The 21,210-nt window shown below is 46.5% G+C and overlaps 1 protein-coding gene across 2 annotated transcripts; it reads left to right on the forward strand.

The window, feature by feature from the left end:
* Positions 1-8,425: 8,425 nt before the first annotated feature.
* Positions 8,426-19,563, forward strand: LOC128837776 (butyrophilin subfamily 1 member A1-like). Of its 2 annotated transcripts, none has more exons than XM_054029292.1 (8): positions 8,426-8,551; positions 9,704-9,781; positions 12,238-12,585; positions 12,972-13,250; positions 14,395-14,514; positions 14,920-14,940; positions 16,863-16,889; positions 18,111-19,563. In XM_054029292.1, the coding sequence occupies exons 2-8, from the start codon at positions 9,709-9,711 to the stop codon at positions 18,860-18,862; spliced, it is 1,620 nt and encodes a 539-aa protein (XP_053885267.1). In that variant the 5' UTR covers positions 8,426-8,551; positions 9,704-9,708; the 3' UTR covers positions 18,863-19,563. The 2 variants fall into 2 exon arrangements, with proteins under 2 accessions (XP_053885267.1, XP_053885278.1); XM_054029303.1 differs by lacking the exon at positions 8,426-8,551 and adding an exon at positions 8,829-8,904.
* The last annotated feature ends 1,647 nt before the right edge of the window (positions 19,564-21,210 follow it).

The raw sequence follows: 21,210 nt of genomic DNA on the forward strand, positions 1-21,210 counted from the left end.
ATCCCCCTTTGCCCACCAGCTTTTGCTGGTGGACCATGTCATTTTGAGAACTGAAATGTGGAGCTCGCAACAGTTAACAAGCTCCTCTGTTTATGCAGGCAAAGCTTTAACTTACATCAAGCCTAAAATACTTGATTACACTGGATGTCCCTTGGACTGATGAGAAAGCATATCAAGTTAGAAGTAGAAACAACTTAGGCCTGGTCTACACTACAGGGTTAGGGTCGAATTTAGCAGTGTTAGGTCGATTTAAAAATGACCGCGTCCACACAACCAACCCTGTTCCGTCAACCTAAAGGCTCTTAAAATTGACTTATGTACTCCTCCCCCTCGAGGGGAGTAGTGCTAAAATCGACCTTGCTGGGTCGAATTTGGGGTAGTGCGGACGCAAATTGATGGTATTGGCCTTTGGGAGCTGACCCAGAGTGCTCCATTGTGACCGTTCTGGACAGCACTTTGAACTCCGCTGCACTAGCGAGGTACACAGGAAAAGCCCCGGGAACTTTTGAATTTCATTTCCTGTTTGGTCAGCGTGGCGAGCTCAGCAGCACAGGTGACCATGCAGTCCCAGAATTGCAAACGAGCTCCAGCATGGACTGAAAGGGAGACACTGGATCTGATTGCTGTATGGGGAGAAGAATCTGTGCAGGCAGAACTCTGATCCAAAAGAAGAAATGCTAATATATTTGCCAAAATCTCACAGGGCATGTTGGATAGAGGCTACATCAGGGACACACAGCGGTGCCTCGTGAAAGTTAAGGAGCTCAGGCAAGCCTACAAAAAGACAAAGGAGGCAAATGGTCGCTCTAGATCAGAGCCCCACACATGCCGCTTCTATGAACAGCTGCATGCCATTCTAGAGGGGGACTCTATCACTATCCCACCACTGTCTGTGGACACCTGCAATGGGGAGTCTCACGGAACACGGAGGAGGATATTGTGGATGAGGAAGAGGAGGAGAATGCACAGCAGGCAAGCGGTGAATCCGTTCTCCCTGGCAGCCAAGAACTTTTAATCACCCTGGAGCCAATACCCTCCCAAGGCAGGATCCCCGACCCTGAAGCCAGAGAATGCACCTCTGGTGAGTGCACGTATGTAACTACAGTACAGAATTTAAAAGCAATAGTGTTCATGGTCACCTGGTTGAATTAGGGGAATTTTTGTAAAGGAACAGTAAAAGGACCCTGTTCATGCTGGGCTGTTTGCGCTCGGCTAAAAGGGATCATCCTGGGGAATAGCCACGTCGTGGGAGGAGGGGGGAAGGGATCATCCCAGAGAATAGCCACGTGGTGGGGTGGGGGTAGGTGTGTGCTGCACATTTACCTGAATACTGCAGCCCCTCCTAAATGTGAAACCCAACCCATTGCTTGCTCTGGAAAAGGGGGGGCGCTGCAGTTTGAAAACATTCCCATATATTATGAAGGCATAAGAAGCCAACCCAATTTTACTTTCCCTTATTATCTCCCCACAGGTGCAAATGTTTCTATGCTCCTATAATCTCCGTCTCTGGTTATCGCAGATTAGAAGGCAAAACGCACTTGCGATGACATGTTTTTCGAGCTGATGCAAGCTTTCCGCATTGATAGGACACAGCTCAATGCATGGAGGCATTCAGTGGCAGAGAGGCCAGGAAAGAATTGAGGGAGCGCGAAGAGCGGAGCCAGGACGCAATGCTGAGGCTAATGGGGGAGCAAACGGACATGCTGAAGCGGCTGTTGAGGGAGCAAATGGACATGCTGAAGCGGCTGTTGGAGCTGCAGGAAAGCCAACAAGAGCACAGATCCCCGCTGCATCCGCTGTATAACCACCTACCCTTCTCTCCATGTTCCATAGCCTCCTCACCCAGATACCCAAAAACGCGGGGAGGGAGGCTCCGGGCACCCAGCCACTCCACTCCAGAGGATGGCCCAAGTAACAGAAGGCTGTCATTCAAGCAGGTGGATTTGTAGTGTGGCTACAATGTAGCCTTGCCCTTCTCTCCTCCCCCACCCCACCTGGGCTACCTTGTCCGTTATCTAATTTTTTTTTAATTATTAAAGAAAGAATGCATGGTTTCAAAACAGTAGCTACTTTATTTCGAAGGGGGGAGGGTGGTTGGCTTACAGGAGAAACACACACAACTGTCACCCTGAAGCCTGTCCAGTCATGAAACTGGTTTTCAAAGCCTCTCTGATGCACCGCACGCCTAGCTGTGCTCTTCTAATCTCCTTGGTGTCTGGCTGCTTATAATCGGGTGCCAGGCGATTTGCCTCAACCTACCACCCCACTATAAACGTCTCCTCCTTACTCTCTCAGATATTATGGAGCACACAGCAAACAGTAATAACAATGGGAATGTTGGTTGTGCTGAGGTCTGACCTACTCAGCAAACAGCGCCAGTGAGCTTTTAAATGTTCAAAGGCACATTCTACCACCATTCTGCACTTGCTCAGCCTATAGTTGAACTGCTCCTTACTACTGTCCGGGCTGCCTGTGTAAGATTTCATGAGCCATGGGAGCAAAGGTTGGCTGGGTCCCCAAGGATAACTATTGGCATTTCAACATCCCCAATGGTAATTTTCTGGTCTGGGAGGTAAGTCCCTTCTTGCAGCTGCTCGAACAGCCTGGAGTTCCTAAGATACGAGCGTCATGCACCTTTCCCGGCCATCCCACGTTGATGTCGGTGAAACGTCCCTTGTGATCCACTAGTGCTTGCAGCACCATTGAGAAGTACCCCTTGCAGTTTATGTACTGGTTGGCAGGTGGTCCGGTGCCAAGATGGGGATATGTATTCAGTCTATCGCCTCACCACAGTTAGGGAACCCCATTGCAGCAAAGCCATCCACTATGGCCTGCACATCTCCCAGAGTCACTACCCTTGATAACAGAACGTCAACGATTGCATTGGCTACTTGGATCACAGCAGCCCCCACAGTAGACTTGGCCACTCCAAATTGATATGGTAGCAGTCAGGCCTTGCAAGCTTCCACAGAGCTATTGCTACTCGCTTCCCAACTGTCAGGGCAGCTCTCCCCTTGGTATTCTGGCGCTTCAGGGTGGGGGAAAGCAACTCACAGAGTTCCAGGAAAGTGGCCTTACGCATGCGAAAGTTTTGCAGCCACTGTGAATCATCCCATACCTGCAACACTATGTGGTCCCACCAGTCTGTGCTTGTTTCCCTTGCCCAGAATTGGCATTCCCCTGTACCAACCAGCCCCAGTGCCACCATGATGTCCCAATTGCCACAGCCAGTGCTTTCAGGAATGTCTGTGTCCATGTCCTCATCAAAATCTTCCTCGTGCTGGTGTTTCTTAGCCCCGTTCTGCATATACTCAAGGATAATGCGCGAGGTGTTTACAATGCTTGCAACAGCAGCAGTGACGGTGAGCTGAGCGGGCTCCATGCTTGCCGTGGTGTGGCGTCTGCAGGAGAGCAGAGTTGCAGCGGAAGCGGTGGATGACAACGGTTAGTACCGCACAGATTTCTGACAACTTGTAGAAATTTGCTATTGAGACTCAGCTCATTTACAAGAGCAGAGTTGCAGTGGAAGCTGTGGATGATTACGGTTAGCAGTCCTACTGCACCATCTGCTGACAGCAGCACCCAGGACACAACAGTAGCGGTGACGGTGAGCTGAGCTGAGCGGGCTCCATGCTTGTCGTGGTATGGCATCTGCACGGGAAAAAGGCGCGAAATGATTGTCTGATGTTGCTTTCACAGAGGGAGGGTTGACGGACGACATGTACCCAAAACCACCCTCGACAATGTTTTTGCCCCATCGGGCATTGGGAGCTTACCCCAGAATTCAAATGGGTGGCGGAGACTGCGGGAACTGTGGGGTAGCTACCCACTGTGCACCACTCCGTAAGTTGATGCTAGCCACGGTAGTGAGGACACACTCCGCCAACTTAATGCACTTAGTGTGGACATACACAATCGACTGTATAAAATCAATTTCTAAAAGTCAACTTCTATAAAATCAACCTAATTTTGTAGTGTAGACATACCCTTACAAATTTACGATTATAAATAATAGTTTCACTGACAAGGAAACTTCTATGCAAAAATTCTGTTAAATTACGTAAAAATTGAGAATATTGCACTAAAAAATGTTAAACATTAGTGTTTCCTCACTTTTTAACAAATTGAGATTCTAAATTTAACCTTTCTTCATAAGCCAACTCTCCTTCCAGCTATACGCCATAAAACCCTGCTAGTTCCATTCACCATACTCCTCCATCTCCTTTTCCAGTGTGAACTACAGACTACCGCTAGCACACATCTACATACTAACCACATGTATTGTTACACTCTCACCACATGTAGAACACAAACCTCCTGCTCCTTTAACCTGCTTGTGTTCAAGAGATCACAGTACCTTAATTTCTCTGCACCAAATGGGGACTAAACCCCACAGCATCTCATCGATTTTAAGGCCAGAAGACCAGCTGTGATCATCTAGGGCAGTGATACTCAGGCTGAGGCTCATAAGCTGCAAGTGGCTCTTTGCAGCACATGATATTCAAACACTGTGTGATGTAATTATTAATCAGGATGCTTTTACTATGTTATTAACCAATTGTAGTTGATAAAATAATACTTGGTCAGTCATTTCACTGTGAGAATAATATATATATAAAAATAGTAAATGAAACAATGAATTCACACTACTGTGGCTCTTTTGGGTAACAATGATCACTAATTTGGCTCTTGAAACACAGGTTTGAGTATCAGTGATCTAGGGTGACCTGCATAACACAGACCATTGGACTTGCCTGAATTAAATCCTATTTCAAATCCAATACCTGTGGTCGAACTGCAGTGTGTGTGAATTTTATAGTCCCCCCCCCCCCCCAAAAAAAAAAAAAAAAGTCCAATCTTGATTTAAAAATTTCCAGTGACAGAGAATCCACCACAACCTTTGGTCCAAAGACAGTGTACCATTGCATTGGATCCAGTTCACCTTATCCACCCTTTTAATATGGATTGGATATCACAGTGTACTAAACCCACTCATCTTCCTGATATTATTCAGACACCTGCTCTTTAGCAATAGGTTGGAGACTCCTTCTCTTCTAAGTATCTGGTGTAGAGACCAATATCTCTCATACTCACTGAGGGAAAGGGGAGCTAGTATATATGCTTGGGGGGCTACCTCCTTATGCTTCCTGCTGGTTACTGCCTGTTCCTCTTCCCTCAGGGCAATACCCAAGTCAAGTAATATGAAGAGAAGAGGTGGAAAAATGCAGTGTTTTCCTGTTTTTCCATTCTCTATGTTCTATGCTGCACAATCTATAAGACACTAGCACTCAGCTGTCATGGGACCTCTACTGAGGCTTTTTAAGCTTTGATCCTGAGGTTATGAAAATCTGCCCTTAACTTGTGCTTACATTTTCCTCATCTGTAGACAGACTCCCTCTCTCTGGTATAGGTAGGAAGGTTGTGAGCTAATCATAAAACTAAAATCCATACTAAATTCTATAATTTAGTTGGGGAAACTGAAATTTCACCTGACAAGTAGGTGGGCTTTTAGTCAGTAGGGGGAGGTTGAGTAGAGACCTGGGCAGCATTGAGATTGGGACTTAATTCTGACTTCCTTGACTTTCTAGTATTTGGTGTTAACTATGATATAGTTGATAGGCCAGAAGAGACCATTATGATCATCTAGTCTAATCTCTTAATTCCCAGAGCAGATCTTTTAGAAAAAAATCCAATCTGGATTTAAAAACTCAGTGGTGGTGAATCCACCATGACCCTTGATAAATTGTTTTAATGGTCAATTATTTTCAATGTTAAAATTTTGTCATTCCAGTTTGAATTTGTCTAACTTCAACTTCCAGCTATTGGACTGTTATACCTTTCTCTGCTAGGGGTTGAAGAGTCCATTATTGAATATTTGTTTGCCATGTAGGAACCTACAGATTGTAATCAAATCACCCTTTCTCCTCCTCCTTGCCTTCGTCCCATCTATATGGAATTAGCTCACAGGACTCATTTTATGGATGACTTTGGCAAAGTTTTAGGGTCAGCTGCTACCCTGACACCATCCTTCTGTCTTTTTCAAACAGGCTTGGGATGGGCTACGGAGGAGTTCAAGTCATCCTTTAAGCTTCGCTTAGTTAACTAAGTATCACCATAAGGCAAGTTTTCTATTCTTTTAAATATACCTCCCAATTTTTTCCAGATTTCTGCTCAAGGTAGGCCTTAAACTCACACTGGCTGGGTCAGATTCAAAGGGCTACTACTTATCCCCTTGAGCTTTCCAGCTGGTGTGGATACATATATACTTTTTTAATAGACAACATTTTTAAACTTAACTACATCTTAGTTTTTGTCTGGGACACCGAATTAAGACTCAGTGCTTCAATTCAGGTAGTCATTTCTATACAAATGACCACCTGAATTGAAGCACTGAGTCTTAATTCGGTGTCCCAGACAAAAACTGCCATCATGGGTCAGACCAGTAGTCTGCCTAATCTAGTATCCTGTCTTGTGACAGTGGCCAATGCCAGGTGCTTCTAAAGGAATGATCAGACCAGGCAATGACTCAGTGAACCCAGGGCCGGTGCTACCATTAAGGCGAACTAGGCGGTTGCCTAGGGCGCCAAGATTTGGGGGCGCCAGAAACCAGTGCCCCCAATTCCCCCCCACGGCAGCTCCCCACCCCAGCTCACCTCTGCTCTGCCTCCTCTCCGAGCACTCCGCCCCCACTCTAATTCTCCTCCCCTCCCAGGCTTGTGGCACCAAACAGCTGATTGAATCAAGAAATTTTAATAAATAAATGATATCTTTGTTTTATGTGCCTCTTTGTTCCTGAGCCTGTAGGGTGCAGTAAGGCCAGTTCCAATGCCTTGAGCCTAAACACCTGAATGAATCTTAGTCTACCCTCATACTCCCAAACATTTAATATACCTAAGGCCATATCTACACTTTAAGTGTGGGTTAACTCAAGTTATGTCAGCATAGAGTCACTACGGTTACTATGTCAAGTATCAGGAGGTAGCCGTGTTAATCTGTATCCACAAAAACAACAAGGAGTCTGGTGGCACCTTATCTGCTACAGGTTGCAAATTGCTACAGATAGCAGTCTCACATGCCTATAGTGTGAGAGAATGCTATCTGTAGGAATTCGCTTCATCACATATATAGCAGTGTTACAGGTAGCACATCCCTACAAATTGCAGTTTCTTACATGTATGTGTCAGAAACTGCTATCTTTAGGACTGTACTACCTGCAGCAGCGACAGGTCCTACTTTGCTAAAAAAGGCCATCTGATGTAGCTAATTCAAGCAGATAGCAGTCTCACATACCTACAGTGTGAGAAACTGCTATCTGTCGGAATTAGCTTCATCCGATTGCAGTGTTACAGACAGCACATCCCTACAGATTGCAGTTTCTATCTGTAGGAATTAGCTTCATCACATATATGGCAGTTACAGGTAGCATATCCCTACAGATTGCAGTTTCTTACACGTGTATGTGTGAAAATGCTATCTGTAGGACTGGTCTATCTTGCCTTTAGTAAGGCTTTTGATACTGTCTCCCATGATCTTCTCATAAACAAACTATGGAAATACAACCTAGATGGAGCTAAAATAAGATGGGTGCAAAACTAGTTGGAAAACAGTTCGGACAGTAGTTATCAGTGATTCACCAGGTTGAAAGGGCATAATGAGTGGGATTCTCCAGGGATCAGTTCTGGATAAGTTTCTATACCAAATCTTAATCAATGATTGAGATAATGGCATACAGAGTACAATTATAAAGTTTGTGAATGATAACAAGCTGCACGTACACAAAATGGGAAATGACTGCCTAGGAAGGAGTACTGCAGAAAGGGATCTGGACCACAAGCTGAATACGAGTACTCTGAAAAGGGATCTATGCAAAAAACCAGAACATCACTCTGGGATATCTGCTCTACTCTGCGCTGATTAGGCCTCAACTGGAGTATTGTGTCCAGTTATGGGCATCACATACCAGGAAAGATGTGGACAAATTGGAGAGAGTCCAGAGAAAAGAAAAAAAAAGTAAGGTCTAGAAAACATGACCTATGAGGGAAGTAGCATCTTTTTACAAAAGCTGTTTCTTACAATCTATACGTATAAATAACTGCTACATATAGCACATTTCTACATGTAGCAATTCCACATATATTATAGTGCAAGAAACTGCTACCTGGCTGTAGGCCTTTGCTACATCGGGTAGCAGTTTACTACAATAGCAGTTTCTTACAATCCATTACGTATCGGTAGCACATTCCTACGCGGAGCAGTTTAATACACTACACCTGTGATTTAAAAGGGCTAGCGCAGCAGCAGCGTCCGGAGCCCCAGGCCCTTTATATCAACACGGGAGCCCTGGGCGGCTCGGAAGGGCTGGATGGGGGATGCTGATCCCCTCCAGCCCCACCCCTTGCGCCCGAGGCCCCGCCTAGTGTCCTGACTTGCTTTCACTCCTGCTTCCCTCCTCCATGGTGTGGGGCGCCTCGGTCCCCGGAGCGAGGGGAGAAGCGGGGCGCTGCAGCCGCGGCCCACGCAGACTTGGCTGGGCTTGGAAGAGGAACTGCAGGTGTGAGGGGGCTTCGCGGGGCGGCTCCCTGTAGCGGACACCACCGCAGCAGGGAAGGGGGCGGGGCGGGACCGGACCGGCTCGGAGAAGGGCGGGGTTGCAGCCCCGGGAGCGCAGCGCGGAGGGTGGGAGGGAATGGGGAGCGCGCTGCGGGGTGAGCTGAAGAGGGGCGGGACCGGGAGTCATCGGGCAGGTGGCTCCTTCTTGGCCGTGGCAGCGGTGAGCTCAGGCCTGTAAGGGCTGGGCGTGCCCTGCTCCCTCCCATCCCGCTGGGCCTTCTGCTGTGCGCCTGTGGCAAGGCACTTCAGCGTCACTGCGGGCAGCACCTGTCTATGCTGCAGCACCAGCCCTTTGTAGGTGACTATTACTTGTTACAATCCCATCATGGGCCAGGAGCCAGGGGTGCTGGGACAGTTTGTATAGTGGGGGTGCTGATGTAACGCGCACAGCTCCTGGCTGTGTTCTGTCCCATCTAGTTACATGGAGAGAGATGAATGAGTTTGCTCTACAGCCTTAGCTAACAGCCAGTGGCTCTTAGCTAAGGCTGTAGTGCAAACTCATTTCATCTTTCTCTAAGTGGTCTTGGTGCCACTAGATGGGACAGAACACCACAGCCTGTCGGGGTGTGTGGATAGAGGTCGGGGGGCAGTCATGGGACTGGGAGCAGGGGGGTTGGATGGGGTGCGGTCCCACAGGGCCTGTTGGGGGGTGAGGGTGTGTATAGGGGTTGGAGGGCTGTTAGGGGACTGGGAGTGGGGGTGTGGATAAGGGGTATGTCCTGGGGGGTGGATAGGGGGTGGGGAGTCCTGGGATGGGGCGGTTGGATGGGTCAGAGGTTCTGAGGGGGGCAGTTGGGAAGTGGGAGGGGGCAAATAGGGGGTGAGGGCCAGACTGTTTGGGGAGGCACAGCCTTCCCTACCCGGTCCTCCATACAGTTTTGCAACTCCAACGTGGCCCTCGGGCCAGAAAGTTTGCCCATCCCTGGACTAGACTATAAACTCCTAATCCTCCCACTATAGCCTGAAAAATTTAGTTTGAACCTCATATTATTTTCACCTGGCAGAAAGTGTGGTTTGATTTGTGAATGCTCTCCAGACCCGTCCCCCAGAATTTTCTGGACATTGGTGTGAACTCTTCTGTTTTGTGTTTTAGGGGTTATGGAACTGTCTGCCAGGAGTGGGCTCTGGGCCTTTGCCTTCTTCTGCCATGTAGGAATCCTGGTCTCCTCAGGTAAGCAGGATCTTGACCTGAATCCCAAGTCACAAACTTCTCTCTGATCTTTACCTTAGCCACGTGGTGGGAGAAGGGGCCACTTCTACCCACGAACCATGTGGACAGAATCACAACAGTGCCACCAAGGCAGGTGGGAGGGAACAAGAGGAGTGAATTCACATAGAAATAGGGGTTGTTCATGAGACAGCTCTTGCACTGGTGTACAGTTTGAATGGCGGCACTGCATAAGAGCAGAAGTCCAGGGAAGAAAGGAAAAGAGGAAAATAATTCGATCCACATCATGAAGGGCAGTAGAAGAATGGAAGTGAATAATTATAGAACACAAGCCCTTTGGGTTAAGGAGGAGGCTAATAGTGAAATTTGTTGGGGTGGGATTAAAGCAATTAAAGAGAGCTGGAGGATAGGAAATCAAGGCCACTTGCTCAGGCAATTTAGAGACAAAGGGGAAAAAGGAGATGAAGTAGGGATAGCTCAGTGGTTTGAGCATTGGCCTGCTAAACCCAGGGTTGTGAGTTCAATCTTTGAGGGGGCCACTTAGGGATCTGGGGCAAAAATCAGTACTTGGTCGTGCTAGTGAAGGCAGGGAGCTGGACTTGATGACCTTTCAAGGTCCCTTCCAGTTCTAGGAGATGGGATATCTCCATTATTTCTTGGTTGGTGAAATAGAAGGAAGGTTTCTTAGGGCTATGGAGAGCAAAGAAGAAAGGAGCTGTAGGAGAAAGAGAGGTTGTAAACAAGAGATCCGGGGGGTGGGAGGTGATTTTTTTAAAATGTATTTCTACCAGAATGGGAGTGGAAGGGATAATTTTCCTTGCATATATTTATTTAGGTGAAACAAATAAGTAAACAAAACCCACAAAAACATAAAACAATATACACTTCTACCCCGATATAACGTGACCCGATATAACACGAATTTGGATATAACGTGGTAAAGCAGCGCTCCGGGGGTGGGGGGGGCGGGGCGGGGCTGCGTGCTCCGGCGGATCAAAGCAAGTTCAATATAACGCGGTTTCACCTATAACGCAGTAAGATTTTTTTTTTTGGCTCCCGAGGACAGCGTTATATTGGGCTAGAGGTGTACTATGTTAGGCCCAAGTGGTGGTGTAAGATATCAAGAACTAAAGCTGATCAAATTGTTTGTCCCTAATGTAGGTCCCTTTCTGATCAGATCCATGCATCAATCCTGTTCTGTAGTAAGGTTGAAGCAAATAACATACATGCAAACAAACTTTTGACAATTTGTTGTGTGATTGGTCGCTTAACTCACGTGCTATTGTTATTGCCTACTGATGTTGCGAATGAACTCTTTACACGGGAGAATAATAAATGGCTGGTAAATAACCAGTAACACCTCTACTGTGAATTTTCCGATGAGTGCTCACTTATGTTAAAATTCATGACGCTTCAGGCTTCACAAACATTTTCGCAAATGCCTGGCACTTGTTTGAGTACTCGTGATTGACTGAATTTTACCCCATGAATATAAATGGCCCAAACTCTGTGCTTTTATTCCTGAAAATCAGTAGTGAATGAATTTTCTCAATATTTCTCCATCTTTATCAAGAACCTTAATTCTTTACCAATCACCCATTCATCTTGCACCTGGACATAGATCATAAACACACCTGGCTCAGGAATCACATGGTTTATAGTATTGTTGGATTTGGGCTATGGAGCCTTTTACTCCTAGGACATTAGTTCCAAATTGGGATGAGGAGGTGGGAGTGAATTTGACAGAGGATCACCCAATAATTTTACTCCATGTATCTCCTAAATGGGACAGAGAGGACATTTCCCTGTTCACCTGTCATTGTGAGTCTCTTAAATCAAGACAGGTGCTGAATGGAGTCTCTAGGAAATGTTTGCAAATACAGGGCTCGATCCTGAGAAGTGCTATGTGAACTTGCTGGGGGATTGTCCAGTGTTCTTGGCTCCCCATTTTAGGATTGGGGCATACTGGTTAGTGTGGCTGGGTGGGAGAGACACGTTAGTGAGCAGGAAATCTGCCTGGACCATGGTAGTGGTAACAAAGATGGTGAGAGTTGTGAGTGGTGATGTATGGGCTGTTGACAGTGCTGCTGAGTGATGCTGGGTAGGGCTGGTGGTAAGCAATTCTAGTATTTTCAGGTTATTATGCCGTGTTCTTTCCCAGTGCTATCAGATTTAAAAGGAGTAGCTCCCACTTTACCTGTTGGATGCTTGGGTTGCCCAGGATGCTCCTCTGCATGATTTCCCCCTTGTAATGGTGGTCATAGTCTCCTTTGTCACTCTGTTGGAGTTTTGGTTTTTGGTGATGAAGATGGTTGGTAGTAATAGCGAGGAGAACTACAGTGATGGGAATGCAGATGGTTATAATCCAGAATGTGGTGGAGGTGGGGTTTGGTGATGTTGGAACTGAATAGACAATAAGGTGCTGGTGTAATTAATACCTTTCATGATATCCCTTTCAGAAAGCTTTACCCTGAAAGGATCAGATTCTCCAGTGATTGCCACAGTTGGCACAGATGTCATCCTTCCATGCCAACTTTCACCTAGGACCGATGCCAAACAGATGGAAGTGAGATGGCATAGCAGTGAGATTCCTGGCCTAACCCATCATTATGTGAATGGGCAGGATGCCCCGCCGAAGCAGAACTCACACTACCGGGGAAGGACAGAGCTGTTCAAGGAGGAGCTTCCCAATGGCAATGTCTCTCTACTGTTAAAGAAGGTTCAGGTGGCAGATGGAGGCAGCTATGTCTGCTTTGTTGGCAACAAATTGAATTATTTGGAAGGCCTTGTGGAGTTAAAGGTTGGAGGTAAAGTAGGCTCTTGTTGTCAGTGAATTGCTTTTCTGTTTTAGCAGGTGACATGTCCTTCACTTACATGTATCCCCCGCAAAACACACATTTTCCTCTGGCATTCTTTTGTTTCATTTCAAATCTCTGCCAGATACCTAAGCAGTTACTATCCACCTCTAGTCACCCAGATGCCATGGCAGCTGGCAGCAGTTACTGAGAGGCCTTGGTGACTGGCTGTGGCTACAGAGGGCCATGATATTCCTCTGATGGATACACATTATCATAGAGCATCAATGCACATGTTAATGATACCAACATGATGAATCCTTTCCCTCCCAATGGGAACAAAGTAATGGTGTTTCCATGTCGAGTAAGCTAATATTGCTTTGTTTGCTTTGACACAGCTGTTGGCACAGGCCCCACAATCTCTGTGCACCGTTCCCAGGACCAGGCAGTGACACTCACTTGCAGTTCAGAAGGGTGGTATCCGGAACCAGCAATACTTTGGACCAACAGGCATGGTCAAAGACAGAACTCAACTATGTCATCTGTAAAAGATGTTCAAGGTCTACACAATATTCACAGTCACATGGATGTGAAAGATAACAAGAACCAGGTCTTGGTGTGTCAGCTCCAAAGCAACTTCTGGGACCAGACAAGACAGTCGGCGCTGCAACTTTCCAGTAAGGCTATCCTGTTCCAAAGAGTTTGTCTGGGCAGTAGAAGACCGGGTAATGGTTTGCCAGACATAAATGGTTGGACATAAATGGTTAGGGCAGGACAGAACCACAGAAAGCAGGAGCTTTACAGTGTGCCTTCTTGGAACTTCTAGTCCCTCTGAACATCTCTTCTTTATTTTCTATATAGCATTTAAAAATGCATAGTATCGTATGTTGTAGCTGGGGCTTATGGTGGATGAGGGAATCTAGATGAGATGCTTGTAGTTTGGAGGATCCCAGTAGGATTCATGGAGGATGGGGGCTTTAGAGCTGCTTGTGGAGCAGGGGTGGCAAACTTTTTGGTCCGAGGGCCACATTGGGGTTGCAAAAGTATATGGAGGGCCGGGTAGGAAAGGCTGTGCCTCCCCCAAACAACCTGGCCCTCGCCCCCATCCGAAGCCTCCCACTTCCCGCCCCCTGACTGTCCCCCTCAGAACCCCTGACCCATCCTAACCCCACCCTGCTCCTTGTCCCCTAACCGCACCCAGGACCCCACCCCATCCAGCCCCCCTGCTACCTCTCCCCTGACTGCCCCGACCCCTATCCACACCCCTGCTCCTTGACAGGCCCCCCGGGACCACACGCCTATCCAACCCCCACTGTTCCCCATCCCCTGACCCCTATCCACACACCCCGTCCCCTGCCTGCCCCCCCAGAATCTCTGCCCCATCCAACTGCTCCCTGTCCCCTGACTGCCCCCTGGGATCCCTGCCCCTTATCCAACCCCCCGACCACCTTACCATGACGCTCAGATAAGCATGTCTGGCAGCCTCGCCTCCCAGTTGGAGCCAAACACTCTGCAGCTCTGCTCGGCAGGAGCGTGCAACCCCTCGCCCAGAGCTCTGCCTGCGCGGTGGTGTGGCTGCGGGTGAGGGGAGACAGAGGGGGAGGGGCCGGGGGCTAGCCTTCCTGGCTGGGAGCTCAAGGGCCGGGCAGGACGGTCCCGTGAGCCGGATGTGGCTCGTGGCCCGTAGTTTGCCCACCTCTGGAATGGAGTGTCTTAAATGTGGACACATGGCATGAAGAATATCAGTGAGACACCCTGAGACTCCTTCCAATTTTAAAGTTATTTTCTTCCTGAACTAACAACCCACTCCTTTCATTTCAGGTGATTTATTCCCATATGATAAACATCCATATGTAGTCACCACAGTAATATTATGTCTATCGCTCGTTATATTGGGTGTGATTACAGGCTTCATATTCAAAACAGAGAGAGAATCCAAAGGTACGTTCCTGGTCCTTTCTCAGGGTAGAATATTCTCCATAGACAAATGCATCCTGGGATAGAGATTAAAAGCAAGAAATAGGTAGGGAATGTGTGATGGGACAGAAACATCAATAAGATACAAATGTTACTATTTTCAGCTCCTGTGACTGATTGGTTCTGCCTCTTGTAACAGAGGAAATTCTCAGGGCCATTTAGCTTTCCCAGGCTCTTATTTTTACCAACATTTTATCCTATTTTGCTGAAGTAGATCTCTGTGGGAAGGAGACCCTTTGACATTGGGAATGTAGCATCAACTCAGGATGAGGTATTGCATAGGTTGGCTCAGGATGGACACATTGATGTAGGTATAATACCAGTTGATGGTCTCTTTGCACATTCATCTCTTCTCTTTTCTTCCCTCAGGAAAGCTTCAAATTGCAAAAGGTATGTAATTTGTTTTTCTAGAATGGACTCCTTTGATCTCTCTCTGCATCTTCCTCTTTTCATTATTGTCTGTCTCTCCCAGTCCCTGCTGTTCTATCATGTTAGTCTGTGTTTCTCTCTCAGGAACCTGAGGATTCATTCAGAAGGATAATTGTCTGTCTCTTCACTGATGGGTGTGCACCCCCCTCTTGGGTTGTTGAGTGAGACAGTTGGTGATTCTCCTTTTCAGTGTGGGATAACAGTTATAACTTGTAACATGTTCAAGTTCACTAATGTTTTACACATGCCCTGCTGGCACACGCCCCAACCACACATGGTAACACACAGGTATCCTGGGTATTGCTGGCTGTGACTGGATTTCTATGATCCTGTCTTTCTGATGTTAGATTTTTGGAGCTGCTTTAGTGACTCCATAGTTAAGGTTCTAAGACAGTTGTCATTATAAGCCAATTTTTGACCTTTGTCTATAATTTCCTTAAAACAAACAAAACCCAAACTTACTTTCTTCTTGAAATTTGGCATGTGTGATCTCATAGCACGAAGAGGTGTTTTTTATTTATATTTTTGAAAGTTTGAGATTAATCTGAGAAGGCAGTTTGGGGAATCTGAGACTTTGATTTGAGTGATGACTGCTGTTTATGTATCTCACTGTGATCTAGAAACAGCAGATTTCTTATGCTCTAGTTTTTAGTGACCTCTATCAGACCTTAGAAAGCCCACTCAGGAGGGTGCGTGTGCAAGGGGAGGATATGTACTTCTCCCCATGCTGTCTTGACTTCTCTGTTCTTCGTGCTCCTAAATACTCCTCCATAGGAGTTGCTCAAAAATGGGGGGCCTCCTTCTGGCATATGTCAAAGTGCTCGGTAATAGTGGGCAAAGTGCATGCTGGATAAAGGGAGGGGGGAGGACTTTTGAGGGCAGGGGGAATGGCAGCATGCTGGAAAAAGGCATTTCTTCCAACCTGGTACCTGAGTTCCATGGAAGAGACATGGGAAGTGAAGGATTCCTTCTCTGGTTGCTTCCTGCTGCTCCCTGGTTTGGTCTCTAGAACTTCCTATCAGCTTGACAGATGTGAACATTCCATTCTGGAAAACTTATTTAAAATATCAAATTAATCTTTGGTCCTGTGCACTAGATCTCAACTAACTGAATTCAGTAAACTGTTTTATCTTCCTGCCTTGTTCTGTTTTCTTGCTAGATAATACACAGGTATAGATATTTCTGTCTATATTAAACTCTAAACACCTATGGACTTTTTTTTTAAGTGAGTATTTAAAGTTAAGTTTCTAAGCTCATATTTAAATAGCAAAATAAGAGGCCCAATTTTTCAAAAGTACTGACCACCCAGCAGCTCCCATTGATTTCACTGAAGCTGCTGGGTATAAATCACTTTAGAAAGTCAGAGTCCTGTGGCACCTTTAAGGCTAACAGAAGTATTGGAGCATAAGCTTTCGTGGGTGAATACCCACTTCGTCAGACATGCATCTGACAAAGTGGGTATTTACCCACGAAAGCTTATGCTCCAATACTTCTGTTAGCCTTAAAGGTGCCACAGGACTCTCTCTGCTTTTTACAGATCCAGACTAACACAGCTACCCCTCTGATACTTTAGAAAGTCAGGTAATTTATTTTAGGTATTTCAGTGTGTATATAGGTGGAGTCTAAGTGTAAGTATGAACTTTTGGAGTTGGCCCCTTTTTTTTTTTTTTTTTTTTTTTAAGGTGTCACAACCAATGAACTCCTTGTCTGGTTCATTTCAAATCTGGCAGAAGAATTCTATCTCAGTGACCAACTAACTTACCAGTTTTGAGACTGCTAGTTCTTTTTCTGTGGATTGTAAGAGGAGTGTCCCAATCTGGTTTATAGTGCAAACTCCGTTAACTTTGGTATTCTTTCCTAACTTCCCTTGTTTCACATTTCAGAGCTATTGAAGGCCCGAAACTCAGCTGGTGAGTAACCAAAAAAAGTTACTTCGGGATCTCAGTGAAATTACCTCCTTTTTAGTCCAGCATCACATTCTGAAGGTCTGTCCTCTGCTCCGTGTACTTGAAGAACTTACCTCAGTAATGGAGGTGGACAAACTAAATCCAGTGTCTTGCCATCTTGCTGGAGAGGAATGATTATTCAAAGAATGGGTGGGAGGGAACTATAAAAAGGAGAGGAACTGGTGAGCCTTCCTGAAAACTGTAGCTCACAGTCCCAGTCTCTGTCACCATGCGTCAAATTCCTTTCTTATTATTGGGTTTCTTGGGGACCTGACTAGACCTCATTGCAGAGGGATAAATCCACATGAAAGTTAGTAGTTATGCGAAATCATTGGAGTTACTTTAATTTACATTGGTGTCACTGAGAGCAGAGTTTGTTTCTAAATGTGTGTGAAATTGGACAGTACCTTCCAGAGTGACCTAAAGGGAGTCTCTGCCAATCAGTGTGATTTTTTTCCCCTCCCCCTCCCCCCCTGAAAATTGTTTGTAAAGACAGTCCAGTGGGATTCCATAGTTATTGTCTATCAAGAATTTCCACAGGAAATTTTGCTTAATTTACAAATAAAAAGATACCTTTTCAGCCACCAGTTATAAAACACAATCTGGGCTCTGAAAGTCCAGCTAGGGTCTTTCCTGCAACCTGAGTGTCTCCAAATTTAAGCCATCACTGACACCTGTGCAACCACCATTCAGTGCATTTGGCCAGGTGTAACTGAGATTTAATGAAGACTTCTGTTAATAAACTACAAGAAGGAATGGAATCCAGATAAGAGTTATCTGTGTGGCACTCACAGGTAAAACTCTGCAAATCTGCAGGTATCCGCTTTATATCTGCCAACCACGTTTGCGGATCACAGATGTAGATACAAATTTTGTATGTGCGCAGAGCTTTACTCACAGGAGCAAGAAGCAGTATTTTAGTCAGTAAAGTAAGCAGATATAATTTTGGATACACTCAGGGCACAGCTCTGGTGAGTAAGAAGAAACAATGTTTACTATAATATGTTTCTACTCTGAAAATTATTTAAGGCTGTAGAGGGACCTCAGGGAATCAGGAAGACAGGTAGTGAATGTAGGGGATGCTTCTATGAATTGGGTGATGTAGGAAGTGAAAGATCACCCATGCGTGTGTGTTTTTTTTTTTTTTTTTTTTTAACCCCCATGTGTCTCCATTTAACTGTACAGTGCAAATCAGATTGGATCCTAAAACAGCCCATCCCAACCTTCATATTTCATCGGATTGCCTACGTGTAAACCATACTGACCAGAAGCAAGAGGTGACAGATACTCCGGAGAGATTTGATGGATGGGCCTGCGTGCTAGGATCTGAAACCCTCAGAGCTGAGAGAGAATATTACTGGGAAGTGTATGTGGGAAATAAGACAGACTGGGATCTTGGGGTAACAAACGGGAAGGCTAATAGGAAAGGCTGGCAAGATTTGAAGCCAGAGAATGGGTACTGGGGGATACGATTTTTTAACAATACTGATTATATAGCCTTCGTGGATCCTCCAGTTAAACTAAGACTTGGCAAACAGTCTGAAGTAGTTGGGGTTCTCTTGGATGGTAAGGCTCAGAGATTAAATTTCTATGATGTTTCAGAAATGTCTCACATCTACACTTTTACCCTGAATTCCTCTCTGGATGTATACCCCTATTTCTGTCCTGGTCTGAACAAAAATGGGAAAAACAAAGACCCTCTCCAACTTTGCTTTCCCTCTCATGGCTTCTGTGACCCCATGTCTTCAACTTCCATTCCTTCATCTCCTACCCCCACATTAGAGCTCTTGGGTGGCAATAATGGAAAGGATGTGGCTGCAGAACACTCCAGCCTCAACAACGATGCTGCTGCCACCCTTCCATTTCTACCCCAGGCTCCTTTCGTACAGAAGGAGGAGCCATCCCCTCTATATGGCAATATGCACAAATGTGGATAGGTTCTTAGTTTTGGACTGTGGGGTTTACCCTGACTGCATTTCCTTGGGGGAATTTACATGCCCAAGTCCCAGGGGTTTAAGCCCTGCAAATCCTGCAACAAGCCCATGCCAATGGGCGACACCCCCGATGCTTGTTTAAAGTGTCAGGTGGAGACTTACCAAGCAGACAAGTGCAGGATTTGTAAAGGGTTTTGCCCCGGAACAAAAAAGGAGCAAGATTTTCACCTCAAGCAGCTCCTTGTGGAGGCTGCATTCAGACCACAACCTCCAGCGGTGCGGCAAGACCTGGGACTGACCTCATTGGTGCACAGCGCCCCAGTGGCAGTGGTGGAAGCAGCACCGTGGAAGGACGCTGGCAGAGGCCCTCGACACAGCCGCTCCCCAGTGCCAAAGCCAGCAGGATTGACCCAGCACTGCTCCTATTCCTTGGCACAGAAGCAGCACCGGAAGCAAGGGAGGAGTGGATCTCTGTCCCAGAGACCCACCTGTGATGTTGCATGCCATATGTTTTATGGAAATATGCTTGTATGTAAATATGATGTAACTGGAATATGCTTTATGCACAAGGTCTCTTGTAAGGTATCATTACAAAGCTTATGATCTACGTGGTGTGTTCATCCTATTTGTTTGGATGTATTATGTCTATGTCTGGAGTTAAGAGAATAAATTATAAACTTGTATTACTAATGTAAACATCTTAAGTGGAAGCTATTAAGAGTGCTTCAGAATCAATGAACTGTGAATGGGTTTGTTTACCTACAAGCCTTTCTCTGTGCATCTTCAAGCTACTAGGTAATGAAGAAGGAGGTCTTACAGTGACATGTGATCATGTCACCTGAACCAGAATCCATCTTAAACCTGGTGCTTTTCCATTTAGAAGGAGGGGTGGGGATCTAGAGAGATGAAAAGATTCCTGCCTTGTGCCAAAGCTAAAAAAGGGGGTGAAATGGGACAAAGGGGGCTGCTAGTCATGAGAAATCCCCTAGTTACCACCTGAGCTGGAACTAACAAGGGGAAAGGATTAGACCAGACTCCTTTCTAGTTTGGGCCTGTGAAAGAAGCTTATTGGAACATCTCTAAGGGTGAGATTTAGGTGTATTCAGTTTCTTAATGTATTAGGTTTAGACTTGCGTGCTTTGTTTTATTTTGCTTGGTAACTTACTTTTTTCTATCTGTTACTACTTTAAACCACTTAAATCCTACTTTTGATACTTAATAACATCACTTTTGTTTATTAATAAACTCAGAGTAAGTGATTAATACCTGGGGAAGCAAACAGCTGTGCATATCTTTCTATCAGTGATGTAGAGGGTGGACAATTTGAGTTTACCCTGTATAAGCTTTATACAGAGTAAAATGAATTTATTGGGGGGTTGGAGCCCCCTGGGAGCTAGGTGTTTGGGTGCTAGAAACACAAGTACTTGCTGAGCTGTTTTCAGTTAAGTCTGTAGCTTTGGGGGTGTGGTTCGGACCCTGGGTCTGTATTGGAGCAGGCTACCATGTCTGGCTCAACAAGACAGGGTTCTGGAGTCCCAAGTCACCAGAGAAAATAGGCTCAGAGGTAGTTTCAGCACATCAGGTGGCAGTCCTAAGGGGGTCTCTGTGACCAAACCCATCACACCACCGGTCAGTGGGGCGTGTCCCACAGAGGAGCATCCAGTGCCCAAGTGGTTGGAGACAGCACTGTTGACTTTGGCCTCACAGGGGGGACTGTTGAGTCCGGTGCCGTTGGACTCCATGGCCCAGGTCATCAAGGAGGTGGAATTGCCATCCATTCCAGACATCTTTGAGGCCATGAGGGACCTCATTGCCATGACAGCACCGAGGTCGCCCACCCTTTGGGCCAAGCCTCCGTTACCGCATCACATGGCACCATCTCGAGGCAAACTGGTGATGCTCCATCCCTCGGCTGATGGTGTCCCAGCACCACTCAGAGTCCCGGCGCTGGTCACAATCGCGGCACCCGTCGAACTTGCAGCACTGCTCCAGGTTGCACCAGTGCTCCCGCTCGTGACTCCGATCCCCATTGTGTAGCAGGTCCTGCTCCCGACACTGGTCATCCCGGCACTGATCAGTAACCCCCCACAGATCCAGAGTGTGGCACTGCTCCCCACCCTCATGGCACCGCTCACCAGGCCAGCTCTGCTTAGCACCACCCTGGCCATCGTGGTCTTGGTCCCTGTCTTCGGGCTTGGAAACAAGGTCTAGATACTCAGAATGGGGCTGGCACGGGTTGGGCCAGGAAAGGCCTGAGGTGGGAGCTGGGCTGTGGCCGGCGCAGTGGCGGAGACCAGTGCAGTGGCCATTTTGGACCCCATGGACCCTAAAGGTTCCCGGTTGGCAACCTC

This window comes from Malaclemys terrapin, chromosome 1 (assembly GCF_027887155.1).
Source record: "Malaclemys terrapin pileata isolate rMalTer1 chromosome 1, rMalTer1.hap1, whole genome shotgun sequence".
Classification (NCBI taxonomy): domain Eukaryota; kingdom Metazoa; phylum Chordata; order Testudines; family Emydidae; genus Malaclemys; species Malaclemys terrapin.

Excerpts from the sequence above, each read along its gene's own strand:
- LOC128837776 (XM_054029292.1), top strand. The coding sequence starts at position 9,709 with ATGGAACTGTCTGCCAGGAGTGGGCTCTGGGCCTTTGCCTTCTTCTGC. Across the intron at positions 14,515-14,919 it reads AACAGAGAGAGAATCCAAAG|GAAAGCTTCAAATTGCAAAA; the intron begins GTACGTTCCTGG and ends TTCTTCCCTCAG. Across the intron at positions 14,941-16,862 it reads AAAGCTTCAAATTGCAAAAG|AGCTATTGAAGGCCCGAAAC; the intron begins GTATGTAATTTG and ends TTCACATTTCAG.